At 39.5% G+C, this 24,320-nt stretch overlaps 1 protein-coding gene across 3 annotated transcripts; it reads left to right on the top strand.

Annotated features, from left to right (window-relative positions):
* The first annotated feature begins 59 nt into the window (after positions 1-59).
* Positions 60-22,446, top strand: TBP (TATA-box binding protein). Of its 3 annotated transcripts, none has more exons than XM_011282689.4 (8): positions 60-218; positions 3,855-4,061; positions 6,740-7,149; positions 12,797-12,884; positions 18,161-18,252; positions 19,865-20,032; positions 20,932-21,026; positions 21,687-22,446. In XM_011282689.4, exons 2-8 carry the CDS (start codon positions 4,008-4,010, stop codon positions 21,764-21,766), a joined length of 987 nt encoding a protein of 328 aa, XP_011280991.3. In that variant the 5' UTR covers positions 60-218; positions 3,855-4,007; the 3' UTR covers positions 21,767-22,446. The 3 variants fall into 3 exon arrangements, with proteins under 3 accessions (XP_011280991.3, XP_011280992.3, XP_019687105.3); XM_011282690.4 differs by lacking the exon at positions 60-218 and adding an exon at positions 282-766; XM_019831546.3 differs by lacking the exon at positions 60-218 and adding an exon at positions 878-2,223.
* Positions 22,447-24,320: the final 1,874 nt, after the last annotated feature.

A 24,320-nucleotide genomic window follows, 5' to 3' on the forward strand; every position in this document is an offset into this window, starting at 1 on the left:
GAAACAGCGGAAGTGACGGAGTGCCCACACTTCCCATGGCCGCCACTCCAGTTGGACAACTGGCTGAAGCCTAGGATGGAAGAACTGGCGGAAGTGACATTATCAACGCGCGCCAGAAGTTTAGTAGGGTCGGGAAGGGTCGCCGTGGCGGGCGCCTGGGCCGCCTGTGGCTTAACTTCGTTTTCGCGGCCCCGCAGTGGTCTCTGCAGGGACTCCAGGTAACAGCCCCTTTAGCTTTTCCTCTTCTCTGAGGATTGGTGCAGAGGCGACCACTGCAGCGAGGCCCTGGGGCGATAGTGAGGGAGACGCTGAGTGGGCACGCAGGCCGCGCGGGGGCCGCTCCTCCCCGCTCGTGCCGACGCCGCTCCGGCCTGTACCGGCCGCCCACCCATCCCGGCCGCCTGTCCCGCCCGGTGCCCTCATCTGCTGTGCTTTAACAACGGCTTTCATCGTGCGAGTTCGGGTGCAGGGCTCCGGGAGTGCCCGGGACACAACAGTCCGGCACATCCAAGACCCGGAGTTCTGTCCTGCCATCCTTTTCTCCTCGTTGATGTTGGAGGGCAGATTCAACCTGGCCTTTGTCCTCCTTTTTTTGCTATCAGCAGGAATGGCTTTGTTATAAAGTTGTGCTTGAGACTTTAACGTTTTGTCAGAGGCTAGAGATTTCCGGCACGATAGAGCGTAAGCTGTAAATACACAGCGCTTGGTTTACAAGGCCTAGCTGTCTAGGCCCCAGGCCGTGTGCTTTTCTAATTTAAAATTCTAGGTAGGCTTCTGTGTGAAAAATAATACGCTTGAATGGTTTATGCAGACACTGGGGGGCAATGCAAAATTAACTGATTCTTTTCCCTTATCTGTGATTGCCTTTTAAAAAGATCAAATTTGATGCTTCAATTTCCAAAATATGAACACACTCTGCAAACAACTTTCTTTTCAAAGGATAAGTTAGTATTATAGGATAAGTTATAAGTAATAGCTAACGATAGTAGTAACTAAGTAGGATTAAGTTAGAAGTAATAACTGTGGTTTTAATGGCACAGGTGAGTAAAAATGGTCGGTGCCATCACTGGCAATGAGGGCTGACCTCTGAACAATCGTAACATCGGCCCGGACCTAGTGCTGCAGATTTCTTATGTAGACTCTGAGTTGCACTAAGGGGTCAGGAGCCACCAGTTTTGGAGAAAGCTCTTGTCATGTTTATGAGTGCTTGAAATCCTGCTCTCATTATTTCTTGCTTTAACCATAGCAGTGACTGCCTTAAGGTGAACTTCCAGCCTCTAGTTTTATCTCTTTGAATTCATCCACACTTGCCAAAGTAGACCTACTCATGCTGCACTTCAAAATCTTGTCGCTGCTCTTTTGCCTATGTGATATGTAAAACCGGTAGATAGTGTGACCCCACTTACATTTGCTACCTCCTCTCCAGAGCTTGTTGCTTGCATATTGCATGCTTTTGCAGTCTTTGTCTCCTTGTGCTTGGTCTTTTGCCTGCAGTGCTGATTTGTAAATTCCTGCTTACCTTGCTAGACCCAAGTCCAGTGATCATGCTTTGTGAACACATTCCCCTTCAGGACACTTGGCAGTTGCTATGTCTTATCATCCACAGCATGTGTGCATTTGTTCTTGATGACCTACTGTATGCCAGGCATGGTGCTAAGACATTGGCGAGATTCTGCACTCCAGGAACTTGGCATAGTACGCCTCTGTTACAGCACTTAAGTTTTGGAGTAATTATTTGTATACCCTTCACATGGAACTCTTTGATGCTAATGACTATTTCCTCTTCATATTTGCATCACTTCTATTGTTATTATAGGATAACAATTTAAAAAATATAATTTTATTATATCTGACATTTTCTGAACCAGAGTTTTTTGGTTTTTTTACCCCCCTTTTTCAGTGATGAGTATGTAGGATATATAGTCTTTGGTCCTTTGTCTTGTCAAAGTGATTGATTCTTTCATTCATTCAACAAATATCTGAGTGCTTACTTTGTACCAGTACATGTTTGAAGCTCGTGTGTGTCTTTGGTATATAATTTGTAACTTTCAGACCAGCAAGTTCTATATGTGCCAATATCTTCTTAGATTTTAATGTTTAAACTGAAATCTACCAATAGCTAACATTTATCTTGGGCTTACTAAGTGATAACTAGATGCTGTTCTTGATATGTTGATGAGCCAGTACTGTTTGACTCTAGTTCTCAAAGCAACTCTAATCAAGGTAAGGAGCCATCTGAACTAAACTCAACAAAAGGTCTTTCAGTAGTCACTTGATTCTTTTTTCTAAAAGAAATAAAAAATGTGTAGCCAGTAAAGAAATGATGTGTTAAGGAAAGCTAGATAGAGGCATAGTTTGTATTTATGTGTTCTAAAGAGGTCAAGTTATTGCATGTATAAAAACATGTTTTATTTATTTCTGTGTCTGTACATCTTCTATCACAGTGTTGTATTCAGTTAGATTGGGGCACCTGGATGGCTCAGTCAGTTAAGTGTCCAACTTTGGCTCAGGTCGATCTCATGGTTTGTGGGTTTGAGCCCCATGTTTGGCTCTGTGCTGATGGTGCAGAACCTGCTTGGGATTCTCTCCCTCTGCCATCCCTCACCCCCTGCCCCCCAGTAAATAAATAAACTTAAAAAAGAATAAAACAAGGCAAGAATGAAGCAGTATTTTTAAAAAAATAAATAACTTAGTAGATCAATAAATACCACGTTAAAGTATGTTGGATCCAATTCACTGTTTATTGAAATTAACACCTAAGACATTGTGGAGGATATAAAACTGACTGGAATATTTAAAAACCTCAACTTGGCCCAGTAGCACTCTGTGCACAGCGCTTAATACATTTTTCTACTCAGGGTCATCTGGGTGGCTCAGTCGGTTGAGTGTCTGATTTCAGCTCAGGTCATGATCTCGTCGTTGGTGAGTTTGAGCCTCACATCGGGCTCTGTGCTGACAGAGCCTGGAGCCTGCTTCAGATTCTGTGTCTTCCTCTCTCTCTGCCCCGCCCCGCTCTGTCTCTTTCTCTTTCAAAAATAAACATAAAAAATAAATGTTTCTACTCTGATTTGACAGTTTCCTTAGGAATGTGTTTTCTCTGAGTGTTTTTTCCCAAAAGTTTTTTTTGTTTCTTTGTTTGTTTGTTTTAGTGTTTATTTATTGGAGAGAGAGACATAGAGTGTGAGCGGGGGAGGTACAGAGAGAGAGACACACACACAGAATCTGAACCAGGCTCCAGGCTCCAAGGTATCAGCACAGAGCCCAACTCGGGGCTCGAACCCACAAGCCTTGAGATCATGACTTGAGCCGAAGTTGGCCGCTTAACCGACTGAGCCACTCAGGCGCCTCGATTTCCCAAAAGTTTTTAAATATTGATTATGACACCTTATTTTTGAACATTCTAAGTATTAAAAACTAAGTTTTTAATGTTTATTTTTCGAGAGACAGAGAGACAAGAGTGTGGGCGGGGGAGGGGCAGAGAGAGAGGGAGTCATAGATTCTGAAGCAGGCTCCAGGCTCTGAGCTGTCAGCACAGAGCCCCATGTGGGGCTTGAATTCCTGAACTGTGAGATCCTGACCTGAGCTGAAGTCGGACTGAGCCACCCAAGCACCGCTGAACATTCTAAGAGCATTTAAATTAAACATGTAATAAAACACTTTTTGTTCTAGTGGTAGTTTTGCATGCGGTCACAATAAACATGGGAGGGAATAGGATTTCAGCATTATAAGGTTAAAAAAGTATATTCCAAAATAGCTTCATTGCTTTTTTCTAGTTTTTTGTGTAATTATGAAACTGGTTCATAAAAGACTGTACAGCTTGTATTCTTACATTAAACCTCAAACTTTTTTCAAAGTGGCGTTACCGTTTCTTGGTGTGCACGAAGACAACGCAAGCAGTTGAGGAAATTGCTAAGAAGTGTGTACTGGGGATGCTTTAGGAAGAGACTGAATGCCGAGGCGAGTTCCAGTCCAAAGGTGTTTAATTTACCAAGAAGAAAGTGAACATCATGGATCAGAACAACAGCCTGCCACCTTATGCTCAGGGCCTGGCCTCCCCTCAGGTAATACAACTGGAGGGAGGGTGTATATGGGACAGAGTCTACACTGTTAGAGGCAGTAGAAAAAGAAAGGAAGGGAATTTAACCATCTGTCGTTGAAATTGATTTATCTGATTTTAAGCCTCTTACTTTGTTGAAACATTGTATTAGGCTTTGAGTAGGCTTGATAGTGTTAAATTTGAGGAGTTTATTTGGAAGTTAAAATGTGTATTTGTCTGTAAATCTTAATCTTTTGATAAATGTTTATGAAAGTGTTCCATGTGACTATCGGGCCTTTGATTTTGAAAGTAACTTTTGCCAAGTTATTTTCTGTTTTTAGCATTTCTTTTTTATGTTTAAGGTTCCAAATAACATCTACTTTTAAAAAATTAACTCATGATAAGAACACCCACTTTAGGTGTGTTTTGATAATTGTGTACACCTGTGTGTATACAACTGCTCTGCTGATCGAGAGCTGAAGATAGTTTTGCTTAGCCTAGAAAGTCATACAAATGGAACCATACCAGTATGTGCTTTTTTTGTGTATCTCTCTTCTTTGCCCAATATAACATCTGTATATCAGCAGATTCCTTTTTATTGCCGAGTAGTACTCGATTGTATGGATGTACCACATCTTGTGTATCTACTCTCTAGTTGCTGACATTGTGCGTGTTTTCAGGTTGGGGATATTATGAGTAAAGTTGCTGTAAACATTTGTGAACAGGCTTTGTGTAGACTGTTTCTGTCTCTCTTGGGTAAATACTTATGAGTGGGATTGCTAGGTCTGTGGTAAGTGTGTGTTTCACTTTATAAGAAACTGCCAGACCATACTCTAGGTCCACCAGCAGCAATGTGAGAGTTCCGCTTGCTCTACATCCTCACTGACACTCTAACTTTTAGCCATTCTAGTGGTTGCTTAGTGCTGTTTCTTTGTGATTTTAATTTGCATTGTCCTGATGACTAACAATCTTGAGCATCCTGTCAATGCTTATTGGCCAGCTAGCTGCATTATTTTCATTTGTAGAATGTCCTTCACATCTTTCGCCCATTTTTTTAACTGGCTTATTTGTTTGTCTTTTATTGAATTGTAATTGTTCTTTGTGTATTCTGGATACAGGTCCTTTCTGAGATGTAGGTATTGTAGATATTTTCTCTCAGTCTGTGGTGTGGCTTACTTTTTAATTTCTTAATGATATCTTTCAAAGAGTAGAAAGTCTTAATTTTTCTCTGAAGTCCATTTATCAATTTTATTTCAGCGTCAGTGCTTCTGTGTCCTAAGAAATCTTGGTTAACCCAAAGCCTTAAGGATTTTCTCTTTCTGATAAAGTTTTAGCTTTTACATGTGTGATCCATTTTGAGTTCATTTGTATACGTGACATAAAGAAAGGCAGACCTTTCAAAACCTCACTCTTTTTAAAGTCACATAACCTGAATTTTTTCTAGCCAGTATTTTACAGATGTGAGTGATCAACGCAGTATGATCGTACCTATACTATTAGGGCTGCGGTGTATGTTTGACCCTCCTCCTCTCATACTCTTTCTGCCACTATGTTGATGAAACAATTTAACATAAACCTTAGACAATTTTGGTTTATGCTTTCTGCCAAAGAAAGTGGTGGAAGTGGGAGAGGATTGTGGCTCCTTTTTGGATTTTGCACGCATTTGAGCATCTGACGAAAACTATGGATTCCTTGATGCAGAAATACTAGGTATACTTTGAAGAGGTTCACAGAGTCACTGCAAACTCTGCAGGCTCTATGGGCTCTGTAGAGTTGGTGCTGGGTGAGGGCATTAGACTGGCTCCTAGAAAAACTTGGCTGTCATTGTGGCTTCTCTGCTGGTGAGACCTGTGGTCTTGGGGAAGTCCTTTAGCTTCTCCTGGTGTCAGTTTTCTTGTCCTTAATGTGGGAAGAACATCGAGTTTTTCCTTTCCCAGAGGGCTGTGATGAGATAAATTAATTATACCATAAATTATATATTAATAAATATATTAAATTAATAAATGTGACAGTATCTGGAAGTTAAGAAGCATTCAGAAAAATAAATTGATATTATTCTGATAGATGCATTGGATTTTCTTGATATAAACTTTTTGTATATGTGCTGCCGAAGCGAGCACAATATAAACTTTTTGGAGAGCAAGTGATCCACGTTTTTGAATAGTATTCTAATAATTGTCGTCATTGTTGCTAACACTTCAGTATCTTCTGCGTGCCTGTCATCGTGTTGAATGTGTTCAGTGGCGTCTCTGGGGTAACTATATAATTTTTTGGCCAAACTTGGACAGATACATTGCGAGTGAAATGGGGAACTACCCAGGTAGTATGCCAGGATAATAGTTCAAAAGCATGGGCAGTCGCTCCAATCATGTCCTTTATACTTTCTAGCAGTATTAGAACATCGTTATCCTGTTGATGTGCCTGAACGGTTAAGCAGCTTCCTTGAGTGTTCACATGTAATAAGTGGCAGGGTTGGATTTCACACCCGGGTGTCATTCTAAATAACCAGGCTCTTACCTACTGTGCTATGGTGAAGAAAAAAGTGATGTGTGTAAGGACAGCAAATGCCTTTCTGTTATGCATCATGACTCCATTTATATTCGGAAAGCATCTGTCTTTGTACATCTCACCTCCTCTTCTACCAGACAGGTGCTGGAAACAATACCAGCTGGCCTGACTTACTGTCCTCCTGACCTTCCACAGGGTGCCATGACTCCTGGAATCCCCATCTTCAGTCCGATGATGCCTTACGGCACAGGACTGACTCCACAGCCTATTCAGAGCACCAACAGTCTGTCCATCTTGGAGGAGCAGCAGAGGCAGCAGCAGCAGCAGCAACAGCAGCAACAGGCGCAGCAGCAGCAGCAGCAGCAACAGCAGCAGGCTCAGCAGCAGCAGCAGCAGCAGGCAGTGGCGGCCGTTCAGCAGTCAGCATCCCAGCAGGCGACGCAGGCGGCCTCGGGCCAGACACCACAGCTCTTCCACTCACAGACTCTTACCACTGCACCCTTGCCGGGCACCACTCCCCTGTATCCCTCCCCCATGACCCCCATGACCCCCATTACCCCCGCCACGCCAGCCTCTGAGAGCTCTGGGATCGTGCCGCAGCTGCAGTGAGTACTTTGTGTCTTTCCCTTAACCCAGAAGGGCCTCTTGCGGCGGGTGCTGCTCTTCTTTGTTTCAGACGGATTGAGTTGTTGAGGGGGTGGCACTAGTGGTCATCGTATGTCTAAATTTGCTCTTGCTCTGTCTCCCACAGGAGAAAGGATGCGAAGTTGCCTCAGTGAGTCAGTCCCCTTAGTAAAAGGCTCTCCTAACATCGCCGCATATTGGGTAGATTGGGTAGCTCGCGTTTATGTCCTTGGGCCAAGCTATCAAATTGTTGTAGACATTTTCCTGCAGCTGATTTGCTGAATCAAGCCTTACATGGTCTCTTTCTCTTTGATGTTTTCTTTGGGAAGGGAAGATTAGTTACTTAGTTCACAATGGTCCTTGTTTGTCTTCATTGGTTATTATAAGGGCTGCGTATAACTCTTTGGAGAGCTGTGTCCTTTCCACAAGCTGAGAATGTCTGTTCTTGCCCTCAGTGGATTTTTCTGTATAAATTAAATGGGTCCTATATGTATCAGAATTGGACGCAGGGTGGAGGTAGGAAAAAAGTCCTGAAAAATACACAAATATTCTCTTGTATCTATCAGTGTGAAGTACATAGCTTTTGCTTTTAGGAAGCATGGCCAAAGTGAAGGGTCATTTGCAATAATTAGTTCACCAGCCATCGCTGGTCATTTTTGTCACTAAGTAATATTTCATCGTAGATCCTGTTATCCAAATCTTGCCTCAGATTTTTGATCTGATGTGATTTTAAAAATCAGATGATTTTCATTTTAATGCTTTAGAGAGATAATCCCTTGTTAGTTCACGTTTGTCAGCAACATTCCCTGGTGTCTTGCTTGTCTGGCTTTTATGGCCATTTAAGTTTTTACCTCTTGTTTAAATCATAAGTTATAACCAGTTGTGATGGGGTGTTTGTTTCATCTTGGCACCTTAACCCTTCTGGTATTCCACAAAGCATCTAGTCAGACACGTTACTGAGTTTCCATATTCATTAAGAACGCTGGTAGGTTGGGAATTCAGTGGCCTCTAAATCCTACAAGCTTATGAAGACTTGGGATAGATAATCAGTGAAAATATATAAGAACACATTTTTAAGGGGCGCTTGGCTGGCTCAGTTGGAAGAGCATGCGACTCTTGATCTTGGGGTTGTGAGTTTGAGCCCCATGTTGGGTGTATAGATTATTTAAATTAGTAAACTTAAAGAAAATCATACATTTTTAAGAAGAATTCTGGGGAGGTGGCAGAGCCAAGAAAATCCCTGGACCGAATGACTTCGGTGAACTCTACCAGACATTTAAAGAAGAACTAATACCAGTCCTTCTCAAACTTTTCTAAAAAATTGAGGGAACATTTTTTAACTCATTCAGTGAGGCCAGCAGTACGCTGACACCAAAGCCAAAGACACTAAAAAGTCTACAGACCGGTATCCCCATTGATCATTGATACAAAAATTCTCAAAAAAATACTAGGAAACATCATTAAGCAGCATGGTGTAAGATTATTCACCATGACCAAGTGGGATTTATTCTTAGAATGAAAGGGTAGATCAACATACAAAAATCAACCGTTGGGGGCGCCTGGGTGGCTCAGTCAGTTAAGCATTCAATTCAATTTTGACTCAGGTCATGATCTCACTGTGAGTTCGAGCCCCTCATTGGGCTCTGTGCTGACAGCATGGACCCTTCTTGGGATCCTCTCTCTTCCTCTCTCTCTGCTCCTTCCCTGCTCATGCTCGCGCTCTCTCTCTCTCTCCCCCCCTAAAGTAAATAACCTTAAAAAATCAACCACTGTAATATACCACAACAATAAAATGAAAAGAAAACTGATACCTCAATTGATGCAGAAAAAGAATGGACAAAATTCAACACCCTTTCATGGTAAGAACACTCAACAAAATAGGAAAAGATGGAAACTGCCTTAACATAGTAAAAGCCATATTTAGAAAACCATAGCAAACCTAATACTTAACATTGAAAGACTTAATGCTTTTCCTCTATGATCAGGAACAAGGGAGGGACAACCTCTTTCTCCATCTCTTTCTTTTTTTCTTTTTTCTTTTTTCTTTACATTTATTTGTTTTTGAGAGAGAGAGAGACAGAGAGAGACAGAGCACACATTGGGGAGGAGCAGAGAGAGAGAAGGACACAGAATCCGAAGCAGGCTCCATGCTCTGAGCTGTCAGCACAGATCCCGACGCGGGGCTCGAACCCACAAACAGATCATGACCTGAGCTGAAGTCGGATGCTCAACTGGCTGAGCCACCCAGGCACCCCGCTCTTTCTCCATTTCTATTCAACATAGTACCAGAGCAAGACAAAACAAGGGTATCTAGAGTAGAAAGGAAGAGATAAAATTATGTGTTGGCAGATGTTATGATGTTATATGTAGAAAATCGTAATGAGTCCACAAAAAAACCTGTTAGCTATAATGAGTTTATTTAGCAAAGTAGCAGGATACAAAGTTAACACTTGAAAATCAGTTGCATTTCTGTATATAGACAGTGAACAATATGAAAAGAAAATTACAGGTGTCCCTGGGTAGCTCAGTCGTCCTTGGGTAGCTCAGTCGATTAAGTGCCTGACTTCAGCTCAGATCGTGATCTCACGATTCGTGGGTTCGAACCCAGTGTTGGGCTCTGTGCTGACAGCTTAGAGCCTGGAGCCCACTTTGGATTCTGTGTCTCCCTCTCTCTCTATGCCCCTTCCCTGCTCACACTCTATCTCTCTTAAAAATAAACATTAAAATTTTTTTTTGAAAAGCAAATTACAAAAACAATTCTGTTAACAAGATCAAAGAGGATAAAATACACTAAAACCTTGAATTGTGGGTGACTTGTTCTCTGCATGTTTCGCAAGATGAGCAAACATTTCTAATAAATTTTAACTTGACAAATGAGCAGTGTCTTGCAATAGGAGTAGCATGTGATGCTGAATGTCACATGATCACAACCTAGCCAATGGTTCTTGAAATTTGCTTTGATATACAAGTGCTTTGGATTACAAGCATGTTTCTGGATTGAATTATGCTCTCAAACCAAGGTTTTGCTGTACTTAGGAATTAACCAAGGATGTGAAAGACGTATGATGAGAACTATAAAACATTGCTGAAAGAACTTTAAAAAAGACATGAAAAGTGGAAACACATCTCAGGTTCATGGATTAGAAGATTTAATATTGTCAAAATTTTAATATTGCCCAAAATGATCTATAGGTGCAGTGCAATCCCTGTCAAAATCCCAATGATATTTTTTGCAGAAGTAGAAAAAATCATGCTAAAATTCAAATGGAATCCCAAGGAACTTTGAATGGCCAAAAACAATCCTGAAAAGGAAGAGCAAACCAGAGGGCTCTCACTTCCTAATTTCAGAACTTACTACGAAGTTTCAGCAATCAAAACTGTGGTATTGGCATAAACACAGACATATAGACCAATGCAGTAGGATAGAGAGCCCAGAAATAACCCTTGCATATATGGTCAAATGATACTTGTCAAGGGTCCCAAGACTGTTCAATGGAGAAAAGATAGTGTTTTCAACTAATGGTGCTGGGACAACTGGATATCCACATGCAAAAGAATGAAGTTGGACCCTTAGCTAACACCAAATAAAAAACTAACTTAAAATAGATCAAAGACCTAAGTGTAAGACCTAAAACAATAAAACTCGGTGCAGAAAACATAGGACAAAAGCTTTGTGACATTGGACTTCACAATGTTTTCTCAGATGTGACACAAAGGCATGGGTAACAACAGAAAAAACATAAAGTAGACTACATGACAATTTTAAAACTTGTAAAAATTTTTTTTTAAAAGAAAACTTGTATACCAAAAGACACTGTTCACAGAGTAAAAATGCAACCAACAGGAAGGGAGAAAATGCATCCCATAAAGGATTATTATCTAGATACTTAGAGAACTACTAAAACTCAACAATGAAAACCAAAGAGCCTGATTCCAAAAATGGGCAAAGGACTTGAATAGACATTTTGCCAAAGAAAATACACAAATAGCCAATAAGCACATGAAAGGATGCGCAACGTCACTAAACATTATGTAAATGCAAGTCAAAACTACAATGAGACCACCTCATACCCATTAGGATGGCTATTATCAAAAATAGTATAACAAGTGTTGGGGATATGGAGAAATTTGAACCCTTATGCACTGTTGCTTAAGAAGAAAAAAATACATGTAGCAAATATGTGACTAAATTTGTGGTAGACGTACCACAACTTGATTATTTCTTAAGTAGAGAAATGCTAAAGGCAGGTGTGTATATAAAATTAATTGGAAGGAAATAGGTGAGGTAGAAATGAAAACATTCATTGGGTTGATCATTTTTTTTTTTTTCTAATGCTCATTTGTTAATTGAGTGAGAGAGAATCCCAAACAGGCTCCATGCTGCACTCGATCTCATGTACCGTGAGACCATGACCTGAGCCAAAATCAAGAGTCAGACACTCAACTGACTGAACCATGCAGGCACCCCTTGGGTTGATTATTCCAATTGGCCTTACAATTGTCTATTAAAGAACACAGCTTGGAGCACCTGTGTGGCTCAGTCGGTCTGGCGTCCGACTTCAGCTCAGGTCATGATCTCATAGTTTGTGAGTTTGAGCCCCATGTTGGGCTCTGTGCTGACAGCACAGAGCCTGGAACCTGCTTCAGATTCTGTGTCTCCCTCTCTCTCTGCCCCTCCCCTGCTCATGCTCTGTCTCTGTCTCTGTCTCAAAAGTAAATAAACATTAAAAAAAAGTTAAAAGAGAAAAAAACACAGCTATCCTCTTATCCAACCCAGTTGTGAGCCATCAAGTTTCCAAACTGTTGCATTTTGACAGGACAGGAACCAAAAGCAGCAATGAGCTGGAAACAGCTGGAGATGTATTTGCAATCTGGAATCGGTATTCATACGACAGTGATGTCCCATGCCCGTGCATGATGGTTTATGGGCAATTAGTGTCATTCAAAGGGCAAATAAGGGCTTCGTTCAGAAGGCTAAGGCATGGCTCTGCAGATAGATGGACTCAAAGCCTGGCTACCACTTAGGAGCTGTGTTTATCTGGAGCAAGGATCCCATTTTATCTGGAGCAACCATGCCATTTAAGCCTCAGCTTCTGCATCTGAAGATGTGAATATTAATAGTTATTACTTCATAGTGCATTGTAAGTATTAAGTGGTGTAACCCATGTAAAATGCTCACCATGGTGTGTGGTAAACATAATAAATGTCAACAATGTAAATTTTTTTTAATTTTAATTTTTATTTATTTTTATTTAAAAAACTTTTTAATGTTTATTTATTTTTGAGAGAGAGAGGGAGGGAGAGAGAGGGAGAAAGAGAGACAGAGCATGAGCGGGGGAGGAGCAGAGAGGGAAACACAGAATCCGAAACAGGCTCCAGGCTCTGAGCTGTCAGCACAGAGCCTGACGCGGGGCTCGAACTCACAAACCGTGAGATCATGACCTGAGCTGAAGCTGGACGCTCAACTGACTGAGCCACCCAGGTGCCCCAATGTAAAATTTTTTTAATTAAAATTTAAACTGACCTAATTACATTGTTCTAGTAAAAGAATCAGATTTCTAGATAATTATCTAACACTTCATCCTGTAAAAGTTAAATGATCATGCTTTCTTTTCAAATTTCTTGCAGAAATATTGTATCTACGGTGAATCTTGGCTGTAAGCTTGACCTAAAGACCATTGCACTTCGTGCCCGAAATGCTGAATATAATCCCAAGGTCAGAGCAATTACAATGTATTTCAAACTATAATAATACAGGAATTTGTTGTTAAAGGTCCCTAGACCAAAACGTGTTATGCATAAGTTTGTTGATACCAACCAAATGAGGAATTAAAGAAAATTGTGTATTGTTTTTTATTAAGAGACCCTAGAATCACAGCAGTCTACAAGATAAAGTACTAAATTTATTTACCCATTGTGATGGGGATCCTGTGACATTAAAAAACAAAATATGTGGTATGATTTCATTTATGTTTTGAAAACCATATAGAATGGAATGATACGCTGTCTGGAATTTACTTGAAAATAAAACAATTAGAGAATTGGGGAAGGGCACATGGGTGAAACAAGATAGGCCAGAAGTTAATAATTGTCAGGGTTGGGTAATAAGTACAGGGAGTTTATTATATTTTTCTATGTATAACTTTTGAACTTTATAATAAAAATATTATGGGGTAAAAATACCTATGATACTTTTTACATTAACATAAGCAGCCTGAGTACATGGTAAGGCTTTTGTCTCTGCATTGGTAGATAAGTTGTTTTTTAAAAAAATTGTAAATATTTGCATTCACAAACGAATGGACATTCTTCAAGGACTAGACAGACCAGGCCTCTGAGTGGAGATGATCGGATTGAAGAAGAGCTCTCGGGTAGGGCCCTGTAGAAGACAGTTCCCCTAAAGTGGGAGAATCTATTAGCGTGCTGTTTACTTTCATACATGGGGAACCACTATTAAACTGGTTTCGTTTAACAAGGGAAAAATAAGATGTTATATAAGAAAAAAAGAGAAGGCAGAAGGACACACTTGAGAATCTGAGTATTCTATTTGACAGGCTATCTGTGTCAGTGTCTGTTTGTGCCTCTCAGTTTTTCCAGATTACCGCCATATCCTTTACTGATGTCCCTTGTTCCCCCTTTGGTGAAACTCCCAGTCTAGGTTGCCCATGCGGATTTGACTCCTTTTCTTATGTGGTGTCATTATTTGAATGTCATCTTGAAATAGTGTCCAAGTGGCAGCATGTAAGCTTACCTGGATGTTAGACAGTGGAGAAATATCATAAGAAATAAGTGAAATTCACTTCATACATCCAGTATTTTTTAGTTTGCTTACACCTAACCAGAAAGATTAACTCCCCAAGAATCAGCTTGGTCAATTTTAGGAACGGAAAGTCTTTTTTCTCAACTTATTGATTGTTCTGTTCTGTGCCTCCCTGCGCCCCCCAAGTATTTATCCCATTTGTTAACAATTGTGCCAATACTACTTGGCTGGCCAATAAATAGTTGAGGACACTTTTATTATCTGGCTCTGTTTTAGCCAGTGAAGTTATGATAAAGCATTTGTTAGGTGAGTGGTTTCATTTGTTGTTTGAGCCACAATCCAGAAACTTCTGTTTTAGTTTGGGAACTCCTGGTCAGGGTAGAGATCTCATACACTGGGTGAAATCATGTTCTTGTACCACATTTTGTCAACAGCACAAAATGATTAAACACAAGGGGAAGAAGTGAGAAAGAACAGGCAGTATATATACCAAGTGTGTTGTCCTATCCTTGATTCCAAGCTCTTGGGAGGAAGCTGTATTTTCAGGAGTCATCACTTTCTGGAGGTCTTTTAGTAGATTCGGGGTCAATCTTCAGGCAGAACCCATGCCCAGTTGGATTCTGAGTACATGCAAACTGGGGAAGTTATCCATGTGTCTAATCCTGGTGCTTGAGAATGGTATTTCAGTTAGAGTCTCAAATGTTTTCTTCTACGCGGTTTGAAGCTGACTTTCACTGATAATCGCTTTCATGTTTCTGTCTGCTGCCTGTACATCACCTAGAGATGTGTGCGGTGATGTTTTCTTTAGAAACATGACTTACCCATAATGGGGCATGCGACTGTGTATATGACTGACATTGGTTTGACCAGGGCAGGTTTCTTATGCTATCCAAAAGTTTGCATTAAGTCACTTTGCTTTCATTGAAGACCTACATTAGTGCCTGTTTTTGCCAAAGGAAAGAAATCTGAAGAGAATTTCTGCTTTTACAAAATGGTGATTGTTCCTCACTTTACTCCATTTGGGTTTATGAAAGGTTTCACAGGAACACTCTACTTTTCAGTAGCAGGGGAAACCTGTTTTTGACAAGACCAGGATATATCAAGGTTGGGACAGTTAGTGGGAGCCAGGCCAGTTTTCATGCATCTTTCAGGAACAGTGTCATAGGGTGAGAATTTGCAGGGATTTTGGGGTGTAACACCCTGTCATTAGGGCTAGGATTGTAGGCCAAGAAAAATAAAACTCTTTTTGGAAACTTGGACTGTTTTAGCACTTGCCTTTTAACAAAGGAAAACTTCAGTCAACAGGAGAACTATGTACATACTATTAAACGGTGTATCTAAATTTTGGGCACTCAATCAAATCTAAGAGGAAGTTCAGAGCCTTGCCCTCTATTATGTGAGAACTGAAGATATGGCATTTCTCAGCAGCCTTTTGAACTTCTCAAGTTGAATATCCCCAATATTTTTGTAAAATTTGAATCAATGTACGTATTTGTCTTTTTTTTTTTTTTAGTGTGGCTTTTTGTGTGTGTGTGCATATGCATAAGTATTAAAACTTGAGGATGACTTTGACACCCAACTATTTTGAGATATTTAAATAAAACAAAGAGAAAGACAATGACCAAGTTTCTGCCTCCCTCCTCAACCAGAAAAACTATATATATCATTGTGTCGTCATTGGCAGCTAACCCTAGTAAGAACTGCATGAGTTAGAGAAGCCATTTTCCTTAGAGTAGGCTGTACAATCAGAAATCAGAAATCAGAAGTCTGATTTCTCTAATAAGTCATTAATTTATTTTTAATGTTTTAATTGGAGATAACCAAAGAAAATAGACAACTCTTATTGTCCTAATAACATAAACCCAAATCTTATTGAATGTTAATATTTACTCATGAACCTCTAGTAAGATAACTGTTTTAGTAGAATGAGCTTTTGTAACAGAATATATCTTATAACAACATTTAAAAGTTACGCTGTATCAATGTAAAAATATTAATGTAAAATATACCTTGATTATTTTAAATATATGAGTCGTTATTGAATGACTTATTCTAGGATGTATCATCAGAACAAAACAGAATGAAGTAGGTTTAGATTTATTTTCATAGTTTACTAAAATACGTTTTTTTAAGGAAAGGGAAGTAAAGTGGCTGGGTTTAGGTTGGAGTAGTATTTAAGAGTTACATAGAAAGCAGACAAAATACTTTTGTAGAAGTGTAGGGGTATGTTTGTCAACTGAACCAGGTAAGTTGGATAAATATATGTTAGCTGTACATTGAGAAAAAAGTTAAGTGATGGTCTTGGAGTGAGTTTCTAAATCTCTGTCTTTTATATACAAGTGAGAATGATGTAGCCTAGGTAGAAATGTCCAAAATAAAAGTTGCTGTAATAACTGTCTAAGAAAGAAAATGACTCCTTTAATTATTGAGACTTTTTGGTCTGCTTGGTTGAGCTAATTAAAATTTGGAGGACATCAAATATGGCTAATTATTTTAGAACCGTTTCTTTTTACAGTAAGAATAAATCTTTATGGTTGCCCAGTAGCCATTGAGGAAACCACAAAGATACTTCAATGTAAAAACAGTTCTTTTTTTTTTTCAATTTTATTTTATTTAGAGTGAGAATTTAAGAAAGAAAATGGAAAAGCCAGAACTGTTGAACTTTTCATCATTTAAAGCATTTTACCTTTGACTTTGAAATGTAATATCAGCATATTAAGTTAGACAGTACATATCTAATGTTGAATTTTTGAAGGTTAACACAGAAACCTGAATTTGTAAGGTTGAATTTGTGATAAACTGTAACAATTTCCTTAATAAGAAGATAAAGTGTATATTTATTATCTGTTGTGCCTCCTATAGTCTCAACCATTTCTATTAGTTATCTTCAGCCAGAGCGATTCAATGTTGTGTCCTACGAACATAAGGAAAACTAGCAGGTAGATAACCAAGAAATGTCTTGCTGTCTGTTCATCGGTACACGTCATATGTCCCTTTTTTAATTGTTTAAAGTGGTAAAATAAACATGTATATCTCCATTTGTCCTTCCACCAAGTAATAGAATGGCTCTTATATAGCATATAAAAATGAAAGTAAAGGCTAAATAAAAACTGTTTATTGGCCAGGTTTTTATCTTTATCTTAAGAAATTATGTAAATATTAGACATTTTTAAAGTATTTTTCTAAAATCCCAAGGTAGCTAAGATCTGGAAGTAACCATTTATGCACTGTGGTAAGCCAGTATACAGGGTGTATGTAGCATTATAATAATTAATTTTTTATCTATTATTTTATTTTGGATACATAATTCTACAATGTTATAGTCTCTAATGAAATGATATTATTTGATCAATAAAACCAGTAGAGGGAATTTAGGAAATGCAAGGTTAGGCTTTTCTGGGACTTGTACAAACTAGAATGTAGTGCTTGTATTTTTGCATGGTGGTAAAATCTGCAGGAAGACAGAGCAGTTTTAAAACTAAAATTGCAAAAGGAATCTAACTTGTTAAAGAGCTATCCTGATTAGAAATACATGAATATTTCTTATGTAATCATCAGATATTAAAATTTTAGAGTTATTTGCAAGTAATTTTTTGCTTTTTATCATGGAAACTAGTAATGGAGGCCATTCATTCAACCCACAGCTGAAATATGTTCCCCTCGAGTTACGATGTTAGCAGTAAAAACATTGTTAAAAAGTCGAAATTAAAAATAAAAAGTTTGATTTTTTTCTTAATTTGCAATTTTATGTGTTGATACTTTAATACTGTTTCTAAAAGCTAGCTGGAAACAGAAGGTCACTCCACTACATATTGATATGTTTGTAATTTGATTTACTCCCTCTGGAGGTAGAAAAGGTTTATCAATCGATTTGCCAAAAAAAATCAGTAAGTTAACAGTTCTAGAAGCTAGCAAATATAAGGTAGAAACAGAGGCACTGATATTTATTAAGGACGTAATTAAAGTAAAATTTTTCGCAAAGATTAGTTGTTGCAATGGTGTGGAAGAACACACAGATCTTGGTTCAACGTACTCAGTAGTCACTGTATTCTGCTCCCTGTGCAAAGAAAAGCATGCGTGCTGCCCGGTGATGTAAGAGACCCATGTATAGGAACATGTGCCAGGGATTTTGAGAACTCTCCATTTTACCAGTCGTGACATTCATTGTCTTACTCTCCTAAAGGAAGTCAGTCTGGCGTGACCTCATTAACAATTGTCTCTGACCATTTTAGCGGTTTGCTGCTGTTATCATGAGAATAAGAGAGCCCCGAACCACTGCACTAATATTCAGTTCTGGGAAAATGGTGTGCACAGGAGCCAAGAGGTAGGTTTAAGGAAGTTTATTCTCCTGGTTGTACGTTACCATGGTTACTCAGTTGCATTTTATGTGTCTTTGATAAAATGGAACATCCAAGCTGTTACTAAGAATCCCTTTATGTAACAAATTTTATGTATAACACAAATTCATCCCCAAGTGAAAACAAATTGGTCACGAATCACAAAATTTCCGAGCAGATGGTGTGAGAGTGTATAGATCTGCTTGGCACTGGCAGTGGGACAGACCACGTGTGTTCGTCATAGATGCCCGCTGCTCCTTGTTGTAAATAGGGTTCATCATGAGAGTTAGGGTTTATTCAGGTCTTAAGATGTCTACCCCTTTCATAAATGCTATTGCCTATATTCTGCGTCTGTTTGAAGTGATCCTGTCTGTGAAGGTTAGTGCTCTGGGGCCTTGGCTGTAAACCTTGTCTTACAGAGTCCACGTAATTGGTAGAAGGCAAAGGTTGGAGCAAGATTAGTGGCATCAGCTTCATAGAGCTTGAATAAGTGAAGTAAATTAAGCTCTTAAAATAAAAATTAATATGACTTGGAGTTGTCTACACACCAAGAGGGCTGCAGATGTTTTTGCTTAGTCTGAACTTTGAAGTTGTCTTTTTTTTTTTTTTAATGTTTGTTTAGTTTTGAGAGAGAGAAACAGTGCAAGTGGGGGAGGGGCAGAGAGCTAGGGAGACACAGAATCGGAAGCAGGTTCCAGGCTCCAAGCTGTCAGCACAGAGCCGGAAGTGGGGCTCGGACTTGTGAAACAGTGAGATCATGACCTGAGCTGAAGTCGGACGCTTAACCCACTGAGCCACCCACGCGCCCCTGAAGTTGTCTTTAATGAGGGGAAGGCCATTGGTGTGGACACAGTGGTTTCTGATCTCCTGTGTTGCCTTTTTCAGAAGGCAAGGTGTGGGTCTCTCCCTGGCTTCCACATAAGTCTTCATTTCGGAGTCTTGCTTGTTTTTTCCTGGATGGGTCATCAAAAGCTTCTGGCTTATCAATAAATGCTGGGTGTTTTTTTCTTTCCCAGACATGCTATTCATTCACTGTTTAGCTGTCTTTATCCATTTGCTACACACTGAATACTGGGTATCTAGTTGCATGATTATTTTATCAAGATAGGAATCCACAAATAAATTTACTTTCCTCAAGAAAAAAAAAGCATTGCAAGTATGTATGTTTAATTTCTGTTATCCCTAACCCTTGCACTTGAGAGTCTTTTGCTTATGATAGTATTATTGCTTTTATTTTGCTTTTCTTACATAGGCCGTACATTACTAAGCCATAGTTTTATCCAACAGATGAGTTATAGGAATGGATAAAGAGAGATTTAATATAAAAGAAGATACAATTAGAGTATGCATTATCTAAGTATAAATCTCATTAATATTTTCCTATTAAAATGAAATTGTTAATTTTCACCTTAGGAATTTGTAGGCTAAAATATAGTAATCGTAATGATCGTGGTGATGATGAGATGTTCCACATCTGTAAAATCTGGGCATATCAGTAGTCTGATGAATTGAATTTTGAATTCAGTAATTTTGAATTTCGAATAAAATTTTATTTTAGCTGGCTTTGACTATGACTATCTCACTTTTTCTTCTCCCTAGTGAAGAGCAGTCCCGACTAGCAGCAAGAAAATATGCCAGAGTTGTACAGAAATTAGGTTTTCCAGCAAAGTTCTTGGACTTCAAGATTCAGAATATGGTGGGGAGCTGTGATGTGAAATTCCCCATAAGGTTAGAAGGCCTCGTGCTGACCCACCAACAATTTAGTAGGTGAGTCTGAAATGTATTGTGATTGCCTTTGGCAACAATTCACTTATAATCTGTGTAAACATTCATGATAAAACATACACAGAACAGTCGGTATGTAAGAACAAGGGATGTACTGATAGATGTATTGAATGTTGAAGTTTCTTCTTTCTGTCTTGGAAAATACATTTTTCTCACCATTCTCCTACCTCCCATTTCCCTTATTGACATCCACAACTCCCCTTGACTGGGATGAAATTGGCTCCCTGTTATTTTATTGCTCAATAAATGCATTTTAAATGCATGAATTAAATCCACAACCTGTTATGTCAACTCTTGTCCCCAGTTGTTTGAATTTCTCTAGTGAACATTATACGAGCTGTACCAGTAAAGTATAAACTTGAGTGAAATGATTATTATTTCCTCTTACTTTCCCTGCCACCTGCAAGGCCACTGCCCACTTCTCCAGCCTCTCTGCTCCCAGCACCGCTTAGACTTGCCCTGCCCTTCTTGGACCAGGGCTCTTGGTCCAAGTTTTATACTTGACACCTTCTTGTTATACTTTTCACCTAGGAAACTCCCACTGGCACTTCAGATATCCACCCAAGATCCCACTTCCTCAGAGAAGCCTGTCCTGCATTTCCCAGTAGGTTAACCACACACATCGTTACTGTTTTCAGTCTGTCTGAACTGGGAGCATGAGGCTGCTATGACATCAGAAAATCCAGACTCATTAGAAATAGAGTTCGTTGGTCTTCAAGTGCACATGACAGGTCACCCTCACTGGCCTTAAGTTCTTTCCTGTGGGTTGGCCTCGCAGTGAATTTGCCGTTTAGTCAGTATTTTCCCTGCGCAGGTCCTCATTTTACCTGAAGCATGGACAGCTTTTAGTTTCTAAACTGTTTTTGTCATTTTCCTCCTAGTTACGAGCCCGAGTTATTTCCTGGTTTAATCTACAGAATGATCAAACCCAGAATTGTTCTTCTTATTTTTGTTTCTGGAAAAGTTGTTTTAACAGGTAAGTTGTAACAGGAAGTAGTATCCAGAGGTTTGCAAGAGTTTCAAGAACAGCATTTTCTCAGTGCTGAGAAGTAATTTCAGTTGGCTGGCAAGTGGTGAAGACACCTTTGCCCCTCTCTTCTCCTCACCCTAACACTCTGATGGGAAACATACGCACCAAGGGGGTGAGAGCAGGGAAGATGGCCATTACATTGCTTAAGAGATGGCATTTTAAGCTGGAAATCCTCCTGTAAAGCTTTGAGATTCATCTGTGTCATTTGGAGACAACAGAGGGAAGTTTAGAAGAGCTTGCTTAAAGGCAGCAAGTGGGAGAATAAGATTTGATCATTCCTTCTGCACTGCTTGGGTCACGAGCTGCTCAGGTGACAAGCTGGTGCAGGAACTAACACTGGTCACATGTGGTGGACTGCAGGGCAGGAGGCTGGAGTCATCTAGGGCACTGTTTTGTGGCTTAAAAAGCCATTTTAAGAAAATAGTACTTTAAAAACAAAAACAGGGTTGTATCAAGGGATTCCCTCATTATTGTTCTAATGTCTGCATCTGTCAGTCTAACTGGGCATGGAGAGAATTGTGCTTGTGGTGTTAAAGTAATTTTACCTTTTAAACATGTTAAGAACAGCTATTTCAGACTCCTCTCTTCTCTGACTTGTCTTCATAGGTGCTAAAGTCAGAGCAGAAATTTATGAAGCATTTGAAAATATCTACCCTATTCTAAAGGGTTTCAGGAAGACGACATAATGGCTGTTAATGTACTCCTGCCTCTGCACCCACTTGTTCTTTTTTTAAAAAACAAATCAGTTTTGGTACATTTAAATGGTGGTGTTGTGGAGGGTCCCAGTTTGGTGAGAAGATGGGCGTTCTGTGGGTTGCAGCACCAGGTGAAGCTCTCCGGCGTGCACTCCCCGTGGCGATGCTGGGAAGTGGTCTTCTGCGCAGAGAACACTGCAGCATTATGTAAGTTGCTCGTACTGTGCTGCTGTTTGAGTTGTGCTGCCTGTTTATTTATATTTAGATTTTAAACACATACTGCTGTTGACAAGTTGGTTTGAGGTACAGAACTTCAAATGTTAAAGCCACCTGTGCAGTTGATTGGACTTTTTCTTTTAATTTCTTCCCCATAAACCAGTTTTTATATTTCTACCAGAAAAGTAAAAATCTTTTTTAAAAGCGTTGTTTTTCTAATTCGTGACTCCTAGGGGTTATTTTTGTGCCAGACACATTCCGCCTTTTCAGTATTGCAGGACAGAATAGATGTATTAAGGAAAACAAATGGCTGTACATATTTTTCTTCCTTCGGAGTACTCTGTACAATAAATGCTGTTTATAAAAGTGTTAGATTGATGTTATAAATGATACCTTGTAAGATTCATGTGACCATACTGGTAAAGTTTGTATTTAGATATAATTGCCTGAAACCATTTCAGTGTGTGCTTGCTTGCTTGTTTGTTTCAGTCAACATTTCATTGTATGTTGCAGTTTTAATGGAAGAACTACCTGAAAATTTAAGGTTGGTCACGAAACATGTATTTATGATGTTCCATAAATTGAGCACTTCCTGTTTCCCAGATACATTGCCTGTAATTCTCACAAAACCTGTAACTAGGTTTTGTTCCTCTTTGTTAGGTGAGGAAACTCTGGCCTCAGCTGAGGGATGAGGCATTTGTCCCAGGTTACATAGCCAGTGAGTGGCAAAATCAGGCTCCAGGGCAAAGTCCTTCAGTATTAAAGCTGGGGTATGTGTACAGCCTAGTGAGGTGTTTTTTCTCATGAACATTAGCTGGAAATTTGTAAGTTCTTGGGTGTTCTTGCTGGAGTTAATTGTAAAAGTATATTTTCAAACAGTTCAGAGGCATATAATCAGAAAGGAAAAAGTTCTTCTGCTTACTGCCCCGGGGTATCTCCCAAGCCCCATTCTGTACAGGTCCTTTCCTTTTGGGGTGCTTTTGATCCCATATTTAGAAAATACTAAAGCATATGTTCAGTTTTATATAGCTTTGCCTTTTTTTCCCCATCAGTAGGTCATAAACACATTTCCATGATAGGGAGTCCAATGGCATCACAAATGTATGACATCTCTTAGGTACCATTATGTATTTACCTGTTTCCTTAATTATGGCCATTGATATCAGTAATGTTAAGGATCATTTGGAAAGACGTCTATCCAAGAAAGAAATCTCTCTCCACGTGTAGATCTTCTCTTAGATTCTTCAGTAAAGTTTTATAATTTTTTCATATAGGGCTTCTACATTTCATAAAAATTAATTCCTAAGTATTCTCTGGTTCCTATTAATGAAAATTTTCATTACATTTTAGTTCTTGTTGACATATCTTCTTCCTAATCACTCTTCTGAATTCTGAAACTTCTACCTGTGAGACACCGCACACACAGATAGCCTAACAAATATGTCCAGCACAGTGTACTCCTCAGTAGACACCCCTGCAGCCACCACCTGGAACCTTGTCTGTGTCCCTGAAACCCCTCCTTCTGCTCCTGCCCAGCCACAGTGCCACCCACCAATAGATGTTATCTCGAATTTTGTAGTCATCACCTAAATTACTAATATAGGGCAGTCTTCCATTAAAAAAAATTTGGTGTTTTTATGCACATATTCCTTATATTCCTCTTCCATCTCTTGTCCTTAAAATTTACAGACCATTTAGCTGGTAGTTTCTTTCAGTATATGTTTTGCTATTTTCAAATTCATGGTGTTATTCAGCCTGTTCTTCTGTTCTCTATTTCCTGCAAATGAGTAGCTGCATCCAGACAGAGGCTTGATACCTTTGTAAAGACTACAGAAGTGCCATGTTCTTTTGTTAGGAGTCAAGTCTCTGGTGTTCTCTCTTCTCTCTTTTAACATTTGTTTATTTTTGAGAGACAGAGCATGAGCAGGGGAGGGGCAGAAAGAGAGAGGCAGACACAGAATCGGAAGCAGGCTCCAGGCTCCGAGCTGTCAGCCCAGAGCCCAACGCGAACTCGAACCCATGAGCCGGGATATCATGACCTGAGCCAAAGTCAGACACTTCACCGACTGAGCCACCCATGTGCTCCATTTCACTGTATTTTATACACAAATCTTTTTTAAATATAGGTACACGTATAACATGGGCTAACAAGCCAGGACTTGCTCAACTAAAATTACAGTCAACTAGCCAAGTAGTCGGTGACATTAACAGATGGTGTAACATCCAAGAAGATGCACTTAGGGCGGCAGTGCCATTTCCAGGCCAGCGGGGATAGGTGTGGGAGAATATGAACCAATGTAGATTAGCTGTCGGTCTTCAAGCACTGACC

Source organism: Felis catus, chromosome B2 (assembly GCF_018350175.1).
Source record: "Felis catus isolate Fca126 chromosome B2, F.catus_Fca126_mat1.0, whole genome shotgun sequence".
NCBI classification, from domain to species: Eukaryota; Metazoa; Chordata; class Mammalia; order Carnivora; family Felidae; genus Felis; species Felis catus.